Source organism: Sceloporus occidentalis, unplaced genomic scaffold (assembly GCF_023333645.1).
Source record: "Sceloporus occidentalis isolate IW3139 unplaced genomic scaffold, rSceOcc1.0.p SCAF_3, whole genome shotgun sequence".
Lineage (NCBI taxonomy): Eukaryota > Metazoa > Chordata > Lepidosauria > Squamata > Phrynosomatidae > Sceloporus > Sceloporus occidentalis.
This window is the reverse complement of record NW_028316983.1, coordinates 124,659,967-124,673,312: the sequence shown is the minus strand read 5'-3', so window position 1 is coordinate 124,673,312 and position 13,346 is coordinate 124,659,967. Positions and strand designations below refer to the sequence as shown.

At 43.1% G+C, this 13,346-nt stretch overlaps 1 protein-coding gene across 1 annotated transcript in view; it reads left to right on the top strand.

Annotated features, from left to right (window-relative positions):
• The window catches only part of ADCY10 (adenylate cyclase 10), a 141,811-nt gene extending 129,248 nt beyond the window's left edge, over positions 1–12,563 (top strand). Inside the window, exons 32-33 of the mRNA XM_089518331.1 lie at positions 10,546–10,734; positions 11,630–12,563. Of these exons, the coding sequence (XP_089374457.1) occupies positions 10,546–10,734; positions 11,630–11,818 (378 nt within the window). The 3' untranslated portion in view covers positions 11,819–12,563. The remainder of the gene's footprint in view (positions 1–10,545; positions 10,735–11,629) is intronic.
• The last annotated feature ends 783 nt before the right edge of the window (positions 12,564–13,346 follow it).

The window sequence follows — 13,346 nt, the reverse complement described above, 5'->3', positions numbered from 1 at the left end:
GTTTGGTTTTTTGGCATTTGTCAACTAATTTGTGGGTGTATCCAAACTGATTTAAAAAGTCCAACATTTTGTTCCTGTTCATTCTGATTTTATAATGGGCTAAATAAACTGACCTGGATAGCTGGTACAAAGAGACTCTAAGTGGGAACTGACTGTACTGGGTTCTAGTATCCCAGAAAGTAGCCTGGGATAAACAAAATGTGTGTGGATCTCCAGAATAAAACAGGAAAGAATAGGAACAAAATCTGGGACTTTCTCATCTTTTTAATCAGTCTGGATGCTCCCTGTATCTGGTAACCTGGGCTCCTAAATTGTGATCAGTGATATAGTCCAAACAGGCAGAGTTAGGATCTACACTCCAGTTAAGCATTCCTAAGTCTTGAGATGGGAAAATTGTCAGGCTCTGTCTTATTCCTTTAGGCTATTTTAATATAAACCGTCATAAATCTACAGATGTATATTCCCCTCAAGGAGGAACATAGACTTTTCAGTGTCTAGGCACATTACATTCAATACATTACATTTCAGGTGAGGCATCATACACAGCTGAACCTTTATACGATCTTCTTTTCCCTAGTAGCCATCACTGTACTCAACACATAGTAGGATTTTATCACATGAGGCTGCCAAAGCAGAATTACAGCAGGACAGTAGCATCTGTGGCTGTACCTTATGACACAACACTTTGTCTTCACGTAGCTGCTTTGTATTCTATCTGTTCCTAGGGTGCTCCTTTTCATTGACAGGGGCAACCTGTCAATGTCTCCAGAATGCACTGCTTTTACACTATGGATTCATGTGTGATTAAGTCCCTTCTGCTGCTGTTCTCATTCATGGTGTGAGTGGATGTGATTATGCTCCTCTCCCCCTCTCCCTCAATATTCCCAAGCAGACTGTTTTTTTTTTTCTTTTCTTTTCAATCTCTCTTCTTTTTACTTTATCAATTGCTATGACTCTCAATTGAGTGTGTTCCACTGTCGAACAGCCCTTACTGTCAGGAAGTTCCTCCTAACGTTGAGGTGCAATCTCTTTTTCTGTAGTTTGCATCTATTGTTCCATGGCCTATTTTCTGGAGCAGCAGAAAACAAGCTTGTTCCCTCCTCAATATGACATCCTTTCAAATTTTTAAACAAGGCTATCGTATCACCTCTTAACATTTTCTTCTCCAGGCTAAACATTCCCAGCTCCCTAAGTCATTCCGCATAGGGCATGGTTTCCAGACCCTTCACCATTTTAATCACCTGTGAAATGCTAATAGGAGACAGAGAAAAGGCAGGACTACCTTCTTTTCGTCTTCTCACAAAAGGAAAGGGGTGCTCAACCTGAGGAACATGGAGCAGATGATGCAATAGGGGAAATACAGCACAGAATAAGTAAAGAGGTAGTACAGGAATATCGGCTTAATCTAAATGAATTTAGGCCTGTAGGGCCAGATGAAATACCTTCAAGAGTACAGTGCACCCTTCTTTTATGCAGGGATCCGTTCCGGACTCCCCCCCCCCCCACGTAAAAGAAAAAGTGCGTATGCTCAAGCCCCATTACAAGCTTGCGGCAGTGGTGGTATGCGCATGCCACGGGCGCGTGAACCATTGTTTCTTCCGGCGCATAGCGCCGGAAGAACCAACACTACTTTCAGAGCTTTCAGAGCTTCTTGTCTTTCTTCCTAAGTCCACCCTTCAACACTCCTTTTCTGTGTGGACAACATTTCTATTCAACCAGTCCAGCAAGCCCACAGTCTTGGTTTTATCTTTGATTCTTCTCTGTCGTGTATCCCTCAGATCCAGACCACAGCCAAGGCTTCTTTTTATACAATATTGCCAAAATCCGACCATATCTCTCTGCCTCTACTGCTAAGATTCTGGTCCATGCTCTAGTAGTATCACGACTTGATTTCTGTAACATCCTCCTGGCTGGGCTTCCTCTTTCCCATCTCCGTCCGTTAATTTCTGTCCAGCATTCAGCTGCACGCATTATCATATCCACCCATCGCTCTAACCATATCTCTCCTTTGTTGGCATCCCTTCATTGGCTCCCCCTCCCTTTCCGTATTCAGTATAAGCTCCTGCTGTCGACGTTTAAAGCCCTCCATGGGCTGGCCCCTCCTTACTTATCAGACCTTCTTTCTCCTTACCTTCCCACTCGAGCCCTCCGTTCTGGTAGTCAAGGTCGGCTGTCCCAGCCCAGGATTTTCTCTGCCCCATCTAGGATTCACCCCTTTTCACTTGCTACCCCTCACTCCTGGAACCTTCTTCCCCCGTGAGCAAGGGCCATCACTTCTTTAACCAGCTTCAAAACGGAGTTAAAGACCATCCTGTTCAGAGAAGCGTTCCCAGGCATTGCGTGATTTTCACTTGCTATTTGATGTTCTTTTTTGTTGCCTGTTTTATTGAACTATTTCCTGTATTGCTATGTATTTTATATTTATTATCCTATTATTTCTTAGATTGTATGCCATAGGCAGGTTTACTCTTTTACATTTATTGTTTTTATGTACAGCGCTGTGCAAATCTACAGCGCTATATAAATAATAATAATAATAATAATAATAATAATAATGTTTGCTGAAAGCAACGTATAATGCACCCACATATGATGCGAGCGCACTGTATTAAAAGAACTGGCAGAAGTAGTCTTAGCACCTCTGGTAATAATCTTTGAGAATTCCTGGAGAACAGGAGAAGTTGCATGTGGGACATCCAAGTTCTTTGTACCCCACAGGGTCCAAATTGGATAACAACTCACTTACTATGACTGGATGTCCCAACATATCTTGTGTTATATATTTTTCAAAGCAGTAAAATCAGCCATTCCTGACCACTGAGGAAGACTTCAAGACAAAACTACTGTGCTTTTAGTTTTTTCCCCCTAGACTTTTTTGCTTTACAACCTGTTGTCCTTGGGTATCACCAATATAGACCAGCATTTTGTGCTGGCATGTGGTTGGAGTTAGGGCACAGTGTCTGCATGCTGGATGCCCTAACCCCGCCCCCAGGGCAGCATTTTGGCATGTGCCAGTCCACACGGCATGTGCCATAATGACATCACTCCAGTGCTGCATCCACATGATGCAGCCTGGAAGGGGCGTCATAAAGCCATGTCACTGCAGCTTTGGTGCTCCTTGGAGGGTGCAAAAAGGAGCTGTTTTTGCAGCTCTTTTTTGCGCTCTCTGGAGGCCAGATTGGTGCCATGGCGTGAGGTAGCCGCGGCCCCTATGTAAGTATTTAGAAAGGAATGCCATAATCACACAAAGTCAACATGGGCTTCTGGAAAACAAGTCATGCCAGGTTAATCTTATATCATTTTTTAATAAAATGGCCAGATTGGTAGATGGAGGGAATGCTGTGGATGTAGCATATCTTGATTTCAGTAGAGCCTTTGACAAGATCACCTACAATATTCTTGCAAACAAGCTAGTAAAATGTGGGCTGGGCAATTCTACTGTTAGGTGGATTTATAATTGGCTGACTGGGTGAATGCAAAGGGTGTTCAACAATGGCTCCTCTTCATCCCGGAAGGAAGTGACCAGAGGGATGCCATGGAGTTCTGTCCTGGGCCCAGTGCTATTCAACATATTTATCAGTGACTTGGATGAAGGAATAGAGGGCATAGTTATCAAATTTTCAGGTGACACCAAGTAGGTAATACCTCAGAGGACAGGCTCAAAATTCAAAATGATTTTAATACTGTTGGTTAGAAAGTTGAGCCAAAAGTAACAAAATTAATTTCAATGAGGAGAAATATAAGGTACTACACTTAGAGTGAAAAAATGAAATGCCACAGATATAGGGTGGCGGACACCTTGCTTGACATAAGTACATGCAAAAGGGATCTAGGAGTCCTAGTAGACAACAACTTCAACGTGAGTCAACAGTGTGATGACAAAAAAAGCAAAAATGATATAATAGGCATCACTGAAATCTGGTGGGATGAATCTCATAATTGGAATGTAGAAATAGAGGGGTATAACCTATTTAAGAGAAATAGGGCAAACAGGAAAGGAGGAGGAACAGCACTATATGTCAGAGATATTTACTCCAGTGAAGAGATCCAGGACATCAATACTAGCAGCCAGGTGGAGAGCATCTGGATAAAAATTAAAGGAGAGGGAAACGACAAGGATGCTTAGGTGGGAGTCTACTACAGACCCCCCCCCCCCCCGTCAGATGGAGGAATTAGATGACACATTTCTAGAACAGATGACTACACACTCAGAAAAGAGATGTGATGGGTGACTTCAACTACCCTGATATTTGCTGGATTCAAACTCAACCAAATCCTCAAGGTCTAACAAATTCCTCCTTGCCTCGGAGACAATTTCATTGTTCAAAAGGTGGAAGAGGCAACAAGGGGATCAGCTATTTTAGATCTGATCCTAACCAACAAGGATGACTTGGTTAATTGGGATGCAAGTGGTGGGATCATTAGGTGGAAGTGACCATGTTCTCCTGGAGTTTGTTATACAGTGGAAAGGAGAAGCCAGGCATAATCAGACATACATTCTAGACTTTAGGACAGCGGGTTTCAATAAACTTAGAGAAATATTGAGGGTGATCCCATGGTCAGAAATAATAAAAGAGAAGGGAGTTCAAGATGGATGGGAGTTTCTCAAAAGGGGAGATACTGAAGGCACAATTTCAAACAGCTCTAGTGAGAAAGAAAAATGGGAGATGTCTCAAGAAACCAGCAAGGATGACTAAGTGAACTTTCCACTGAGCTAAATTTTAAATGGAACATGTATAAGAAATGGAAAGAGAGGGAAATCACCAAAGAGGAATTCAAACAAACAGCAAGCACGTGTAGGGATAAAGTAAGAAACGCTACTGCACAGAATGAACTCAGGCTTGCTAGAGAGGTTAAGAACAATAAAAAGGGCTTTTTTGGATATGTCCGCAGCAAAAAGAAGAAGATTGAAACAGTAGGGCCACTGCGTGCAGAAGATGGCAAAATGCTAACAGAAGACAGAGAAAAGGTAGAATTACTGAACACCTTCTTTGCCTCTGTGTTCTCAGAAAAGGGAAAGGGTGCTCAACCTGAGGACAATGGAGCAGAGGACAGATTAGTACAGAATAAGTAAAGAGATAGTACAGGAATACCTTGTTAATCTAAATGAATTTAAGTCTCCAGGACAGATGAACTACAACCAACGGCATTAAAAGAACTGGCAAATATAATATCAGAGCCATTGGCAATAATCTTTAAAAACTCCTGAAGAACAGGAGAAGTCCCAGCAGACTGGAGGAGGGCAAACATTGTTCCCATCTTCAAAAAGGGGAAAAAAGAGGATCCCAACACTTATCGTCCAGTTAGTCTGATATCAATACCAGGAAAAATTCTAGAGCAGATCATTAAACAGAGAGTCTGTGAACATCTAGATGGCAATACCATAATCACAAAAAGTCAACACGGGTTTCAGAGAAAGACGTCAGGCCAGACAAATCTTATCTCTTTCTTTGATAAAATTACCAGCTTGGTAGATGAAGGGAATGCTGTGGATATAGTATATCTTGATTTCAGTAAGGCCTTTGACAAGGTTTCCCATGACATTCTAGCAAACAAGCTTGCAAAATGTGGGCTAGACAAGGCAACTGTTACATGGATTTGTAATTGGTTGACCAGCCGAACCCAAAGGGTGCTCAACAATGGCTCCTTTTCATCCTGGAGAGAAGTGACCAGTGGGGTCCCACAGGGCTCTGTCCTGAGGCCAGTGTTATTCAACATCTTTATCAATGACTTGGATGACAGAACTGGGGGCATACTCATCAAATTTGCAGATGACACCAAATTAGGAGGAATAGCTAGTACCCCAGAGGACATGATCAAAATTCAAAACGACCTGAATAGACTAGAAAGCTGGACCAAAGGTAACAAGATGAAATTCAACACTGAGAAATGTAAGGTACTGTACTTAGGGCGGAAAAATGAAATGCACAGATATAGGATGGGGGACACCTGGCTGTGTGAAAAGGATCCAGGAGTCCAAGTGGACCACAAGTTGAACATGAGTGAACAGTGTGATGTGGCAGCTAAAAAGGCCAATGCAATTTTAGGCCACATCAATAAAAGTATAGTGTCTAGATCAAGAGAAGTAACAGTGCCACTATATTCTGCTGGAATGTTGTGTCCAGTTCTGGGTGCCACAATTCAGAAAGGATGTTGAGAAACTGGAACATGTCCAAAGGAGGGCGACTAAAATGGTGAAAGATCTGGAAACCATGTCCTATGAGGAACGACTTAGGGACTGGGTATGTTTAGCCTGGAGAAGAGAAGGTTAAGATGTGATATGATAGCCCTGTTTAAATATTTGAAGGGATGTCATATTGGGGAGGGAGCAAGCTTGTTTTCTGTTGCTCTAGAGAACATGACCTGGAACAATGGATGCACGCTACAAGAAAAGAGATTCCACCTCAACAATAGGAGGAACTTCCTAACAGTAAGGGCTGTTTGACAGTGGAACAAACTCCCTCAGAGTGTAGTGGAGTCTCCTTCCTTGGAAGTCTTTAAGCAGAGGCTGGATGGTCATCTGTCAGGTATGCTTTGATTGAGATTTCCTGCGTGGAAGGGGGTTGGCCTAGATGACCCTTGTTGTCTCTTCCAATTCTATGATTCTATGACTGGATGGGCCTTGAGGTCTTTTCCAGCTATATGATTCTATTATTCTCATATGCCCCTTCTTTCCATGTGATTCACCTCCCCATCCACCCTGAGTTCTAATATGCTATGCTGATTAAAACCAAATTAAATTTTCCAAGCCCACCTTTCCTTCTAAATCTGTATCTTCTGTTCTTTCTCTAATACCTGGATACATTTCTGTGCATCCCAATAGCAACTTCCTATCTTTCTGGCTTCTCTAATATGTTTACTTTTTCTTTTTCTTATCTGCTTCATCAGTATCACCTTCCACAATGTCTGCTCTGTGAGCATGAACTCTTGAACTTGATTTTTAAAACTTATCTTTCTATTCCCCCCCCCCCCCCCAATTTCTTTCTTATCCTGCATTTAGAGTGAAAATACACAATGTAAAGTTGAAGGCTTTCATGGCCGGCATCCATAGAAAGAAACTCTGCTAGAACATGGCCACATAGCCCGAAAAACCCACAAAAAACTATAAAAATACACAACCTCTCTGAAAATACACAACTTCCCTCCTCTTTCTCCAATTTATTTAAATTTTAAAAAATGACAGTCAGCAAAAAACAAGAAGCAACAGTGAAAATTAGAAGCAACAATGAATTTCTATCCTTTGATAGCAATAGCTCAAATCACATAATCACATGCAAAGGTCTAGCAAGACTAATTGTTCAGCTCACTGCAGTTTTTCCCAAATTGACATAGCTGTTTGGAAATGTGGGGGATACCACTTAACTCATTGCTTTTTCATCAGGTATGAGGTTCTGCCTAAATTGTTCCTGCCACCAAATTCCATAAATCTCACTGTTAGCAGCTTTCCATTATCCCTGCCTCTGCCACCAATGTAAGGACCTACTCCTGTCTGACTGCTGTGGCCACCAACTGTGGGGATCTCATAAATGTGCTTAACGTACATGTGTGAGATACAGCTGGCCTTCTGTATCTTTGGATTCTTTATCCATAGATTCAACCATCCATGGTTTGAAAATAATCAGAAAAAAATATGTAAATTCCAAAAAGCAAATCATGATTTTGCCATTTTATATAACTGACATCATTTTACTATGGAAGCGCTGGGTTGGGGATGTGGCAACTGCACACCATGCCCCCAACCTGGTGTAAAAATTTGCACCGTACAAGGGGTGCCCCAGCACAGCATTATAACACCCCTCATGCGCAGCGCCGTTTAGGTGCTGCGCGCACCATGATTGTGGCTGGGCAGCGATAGTAGGGCTTTGAGCATGTAAATGCTCAGCCCTACTTGAGCCCTAGTTTACCTGCAGGCCAGCACAAAGTGCCGGACTGTACAGGCTCTCTGTCCTTGAATTTAATGGGATTTGAGCATCCATGGTGCTTGGTATCCATGGGGGTCCTGGAACCAAACCCCAGGAGATACCACATACCCACTGTATTATGCATCTTAGCCCTACTAAATACCATGCCTCTTTATTCATTGCTGCCACCATAAACACTGCTCCTGAGTCCAAGTATATAAATACAAATACAACACAGTGGTGGGGTACAGACCACCCCTTTGGGCAGCCTGCACGCACCCCTTTACTCAACGTATTGGGGCCAGGGCAGCTTTTCAGGACTAGGGAGAAGCGGCAAATGTAATATTTAATACATTTAGAATGTAGCTGACACTCTCACACTCCATTCCTAACTAACTCAGGGGCTAAAGAGACCGCCCTTTTGGAGTGGCCTGCTGCCCCCCTTCCAGCACTGGATTGGGGCCGCGGCAACAACATGCCACAGCCCTGATCTGGTAGTTCTGTGGCACAAAAAGGAGCCGCAAAAAGGGCACCTTTGCCATGGTGGCTGCACCTTCTGGCACTCCTTTTGATGCTGCATCATCTGGACGCAGTGCCAAAGGAGTGATGTGATGCTGTCCACCGTGCAGTTGGATGCACAACATGGCAGCGTTGGGGCATGCGTTATGTGGACGCCATGCCTTCACTCTGCCCTGAGGCTAGCGTATAACACCAGACTGTACAACTTGTCAGACTCTTAAATACTGCTCATTAATTCCTAAGCCTGACTGACTCGCTTAAGCTTAATCTTCACTTCACCCACTCCCTTCTTCTTTTTACCTATACCTACCCTAACTGGTTACTAAGTTTCATCAACTGTCATTCACCAATCTGATTCAAATCACCTCAGACATTCCACAATATTGTGTTTGTATTTATACACTTGGATCAATCACCACTCACTTTCAACATCCCATTCTTTTACCCCTTCCAACAGTCCCTTGCTTTATACACAGTGCATACCTACACAAATTACCTAATATATAGGAGACTAAACATTTTACATCCCAGTGCATGATATTTCAGGAGACATGGGAGCATTACAGACCGCCCCTTTGGGGCGGCCTGTAGTCGCTCCTTTCCCCACCAGATCGGGGCCTCAGCTGCCAGAGCAGCAGCCTCCGAGGCCCCAATCCACCGCTTTCCAGGCCGCAGGGAAGCAGCAAAAGGCCGCTTCCCCACGGTCTGGAAAGGGGTGTCCTTGGGGCTTCAAGCCCCAAGGACACCCAGTGGCGGCGGGGAGGAGGAGAAAGGGGCCGCTCGGCCCCTTTCTCCTTTGCGTTGCTGGCGTAGCCATCTAAAGGCTGCGCCAGCGATGCAAATCGCGGAAGGAGCTCCGTTTTGGAGCTCCTTCTAGCGCTGTGGAAAGGGTGCTCTATGCGCCCTCGCACGGCATGAAGACATCACGTCTGTACCGCCCCGTTTGGAGGTGGCGCGTTCGTGACGTCATAATGGCGGCACCTATGTGTATAGGGCGCCGCCATTTTGTATGTCCTGGGGACGTACTAGGGTTAGGTGCGTGCGGAACGGGCCTCTGTTTAATTGAATAATCCTTGCTACTCTTATGTGAGTCAGTTTCTTCGTTAATGCTTTGTTCCAAAACCAGCTTCACCTACACTTAATAGTAATTTTTTGGTTAGTCTTCCATGCAAAAAACAATTTTCAACTGGGCTATAATATTGGGGGAGGGAGGATTTTGTGCAGCAGTATGCATTCTCCCTTAAAATATTAAAAGCCTGCACAGGGAACTTCAAATTGCATTGGTCAATAAATCTTCCTCCCACTTGGCATACTTTATCCCAGTACTGTTTAACTATAATGCTAATTTTCCTCTCAACAAACTGCTAGAATCTCTGTGTACATCTATCCTCCTTCTTTGTGGCTGTTTCAATTCCTTCTTACCTGTGTTGAAACCATACAATTTCTCTCTACTAGCAAAATAAGGACTCAGTAAATGCAAATGGGAAACCATTCAGAGTCAGGGGCTTTCTCAGCAGATAATGATCACCAATTAGAAGACATTAATCTTCTTTTGCATTAGCCTCCCAGCCTGAGGCTGGCCATCAGCACAGAACAATACACATACAAATCACTCCTGCATTCCCAGGCTTACACAGTATATATAGACCCACTTTTTCCAGGCAAAGCATTCTCTGAAGATGCCAGCCACAGATGCTGGCGAAACATCAGGAAGAAAATTTTCTAGAACATGGCCACATAGCCTGAAAAATGCACAAAAAACCATCTCTCTACTAGGTTTAATTATTATCAGCCATCTATTGCTACCACCTCCACCACTACTACCATTGCACATTTAATGTCATAATGCAAAGGAGATGCTTGTAACCTGAAAAACATACAGTATAAAGATAAAGGGGGGAGGGAGGATCAGCAACATGCTGTTTTTATCTTATACCAGATATAGGGAGCTCGTCATCCTCTGATGTTGTTGGTCAGCATCATACTTCATTAATGGTTATACTAGTGAGAGATGATGGCTGTTGTAGTTCAACAACTGAAAAGCCTTGTCTCATTGAGTCTTTCATCTTGTCTCTGGTTAATCTTCTGACTCTACTTGACACAATTCTCAATTTGCTCTCCTTAGAATTTGGAGCAGGTAATGACTCAGTGCTCGACAAGCCCTGTCTTCTATCCCAGGGTTTTCCATTTGAAGGCCTATGTCCAACTGATGCTTGAACATGATGAAAACAGCCAAAGCCTTCTGGAAATGGCATTCCAGAACAGTGATCTGTATGGAAACGATTTGGAACGATCATGGCTGGAGATGAGCAAGGTAAGATCTTGGAAGGCTATCAGGAAGTATTAAAATTTGGACAATAAATTGTACATCTTCGAGTAACATGGTACAAGTAGTATATTTGTACCTAAACTAAGTAGGGGTTTTAAAAAGGCCTGGACTCAAATTGTAATTATATGCCTGTAAAAAAGTTGGGCACAGCATGGCAGAACTGGCTGGTGAAAAAGGGTTGACTGATTTGTGGATCTTTAAAACAAACAAACATCTCTATCTCCAAAGGTCCAGGGTGCGGGATAACATTTAAAACCAATATCATAAGTTATTAAACATCAGATGAGTTGCTCTTATGTAGTTGCTCTTTCCCACTTGCGTTGTACTTCTATCCAAACAGAATGGGATTCAGGTAACTCAAAATGATTCTTTTTATGGTTCCAGTGTGTATCATAGAATTATAGAATAATAGAGTTGGAAGAGACCACAAGGGCCATCCAGTCCGACCACTTGCCATGCAGGAACTCTCAATCAAAGCATTCCTGGCAGATGGCCATCCAGCCTCTGTTTAAAGACCTCCAGGGAAGGAGACTCTACTACACTCCAAGGGAGTGTGTTCCACTGTCCAACAGCCCTTACTGTCAGGAAGTTCCTCCTAATGTTGAGGTGGAATCTCTTTTCCTGAAGGCTGAGTTTGGGAATCATGAGGCCCTCCAGATGTTTTTGGGCTGCAAATCCTATTAACCACAGCCAACATGGTTAATGGTGAGTAAACTGCAGTCCAGCATATCTGGAGGACCACATGATTTCCACCCCAGCGTAGTCATTGACAAGTAGCTGTAACATAAAACCCTTTGTTCTTATTTCTATTTTTTAAACACACATTTTCCTAAGTTGGCTTCATTAAGTCATATTCTGAGCTATTGTCTATTTCTCCTAGGAGTGGTGGTTCACTGGAAGATCCCCAATGGAAGACTGGTGGTTAAAAACAGCTCCAGATTTTCCTGTGTGGAAAGTAGGCATGACAGCCTTGGAGATGGGAGCTTTCTCTAAAAACAAGTATCTCCTGAAGGTGCCAGAGCTGGATATAAGTATTCATTTACCAGACAGTACTGGAACATTAGCATGAAAGAATCTCAAAATGTTAGTGCCAGTTCATCTACTCTGCAAGAAATACTTGTGCATCATTGTATTAGCAAGAAACTCTGGTGCACCATTGTACTTCTGCATTCTCCAGTTTCTCCCTTGCTAAATCCAGATTCCAGTGTTTGGGAAATGTACCTCAATATGTTATCTATTATAACAAGGTAGCATGTACATAAAAGTCCCTTCCTTCCTTAATGTTTTGAGGTATAATGTTGGAATTCAGTTTCAAATGTATTATCTACATGAAGTCTTCGAACAGAGGTTACATATGGTTAAGGGTATTTTCATGCTTTCTGTTCCACAAAACCCTACATCTACTGTTGGCTCTGGAGTGAATCTTTGTGATAAGGATGGAAAAAATACAGCCCCATCATCGTCATCATCGTCGTTGATCTCCGATTGCCCCTAACAACTGCTGCTCACTTTTCTGTGTGTCTCTAAGTACTGGAAAATGGTTTGAAGACCATTTGGAATGATTTGTTACATGATCCTATGGAATGGTTTGTTCCATGGCTTCACAGGGCTCAATGACTTGAGGAGACTCAAGTTGCATCTATCTGGCCACCAACACCGCCACTGCAAGTCAATCCCTCTGAGGGTGAAAGAAAGGTGCCCAGCATTGATCAAATTGCTGCGTGCCTCATGACCTCAGAGGGAGCAACTCACAGTAACAGCGGTAGGGGCAAATGGCACAGCAAGATACAAGTGTAGATAGCTGTTGGCATGAATCTGGGTAATGGGGGGGGGCATTCGGGGTGGCTTTGGGGCCAGAATACTCTGGGAGTGGACAACACAGCGAGTTGCTTCTGGAAGATCCTAAGCAAATAGTGACTTTTTAAAAACTGGATTAAGGCAGGGATGGTCTGGATTAGATGGATAACTGGCCTTACATCGTGAAGACAGTCTGCACTTGAATTCAGCCTTTGGACCTATGTCATGTGGACAGGGCAATGCAAGGGCAGAGGGAAACTGATGTAAGTGGCCTGTGCAGACAGCTGTGCAGAGCTGTAAACTGGGTTCTGGTGGGGAGAGAGTATTTTGGAGGGCAAAAATTCAGTAATTGCTGGGGAGAAAAGACCAAGTGTTAGAGAAGGAGCAAGGCAAGTAATACTAGAGAACAATAAAGAAAGAAAGAAAGAAAGAAAGAAAGAAAGAACGAACAGCGGGAAGAAAACACTTAGCATAAATGTCTCTCCACTAATGTACAGAGGATGGGAAATAAGCAAGATGAACTGGAACTCTTATTATAGAATAATAAATATGATTTATTAACACGGAAACCTGGTGGGATGAGTCTCATAACTGGAATGGTATAATTGCAGGGGGGGGGGTTATAATAGCTTTATGTGTTAAATATGTATATGCATGTTAAGAGATCCATGACTTAAATCTAGGAAGTCAGATTGAGAGCATCTGGGTAAGAATTAAGGGGGAGAGAAACAAAAGGGATGTCATAATGGGGGCCTACTATAGACTGCCAAGCCAGACTGAGGATAATAATAATAATAATA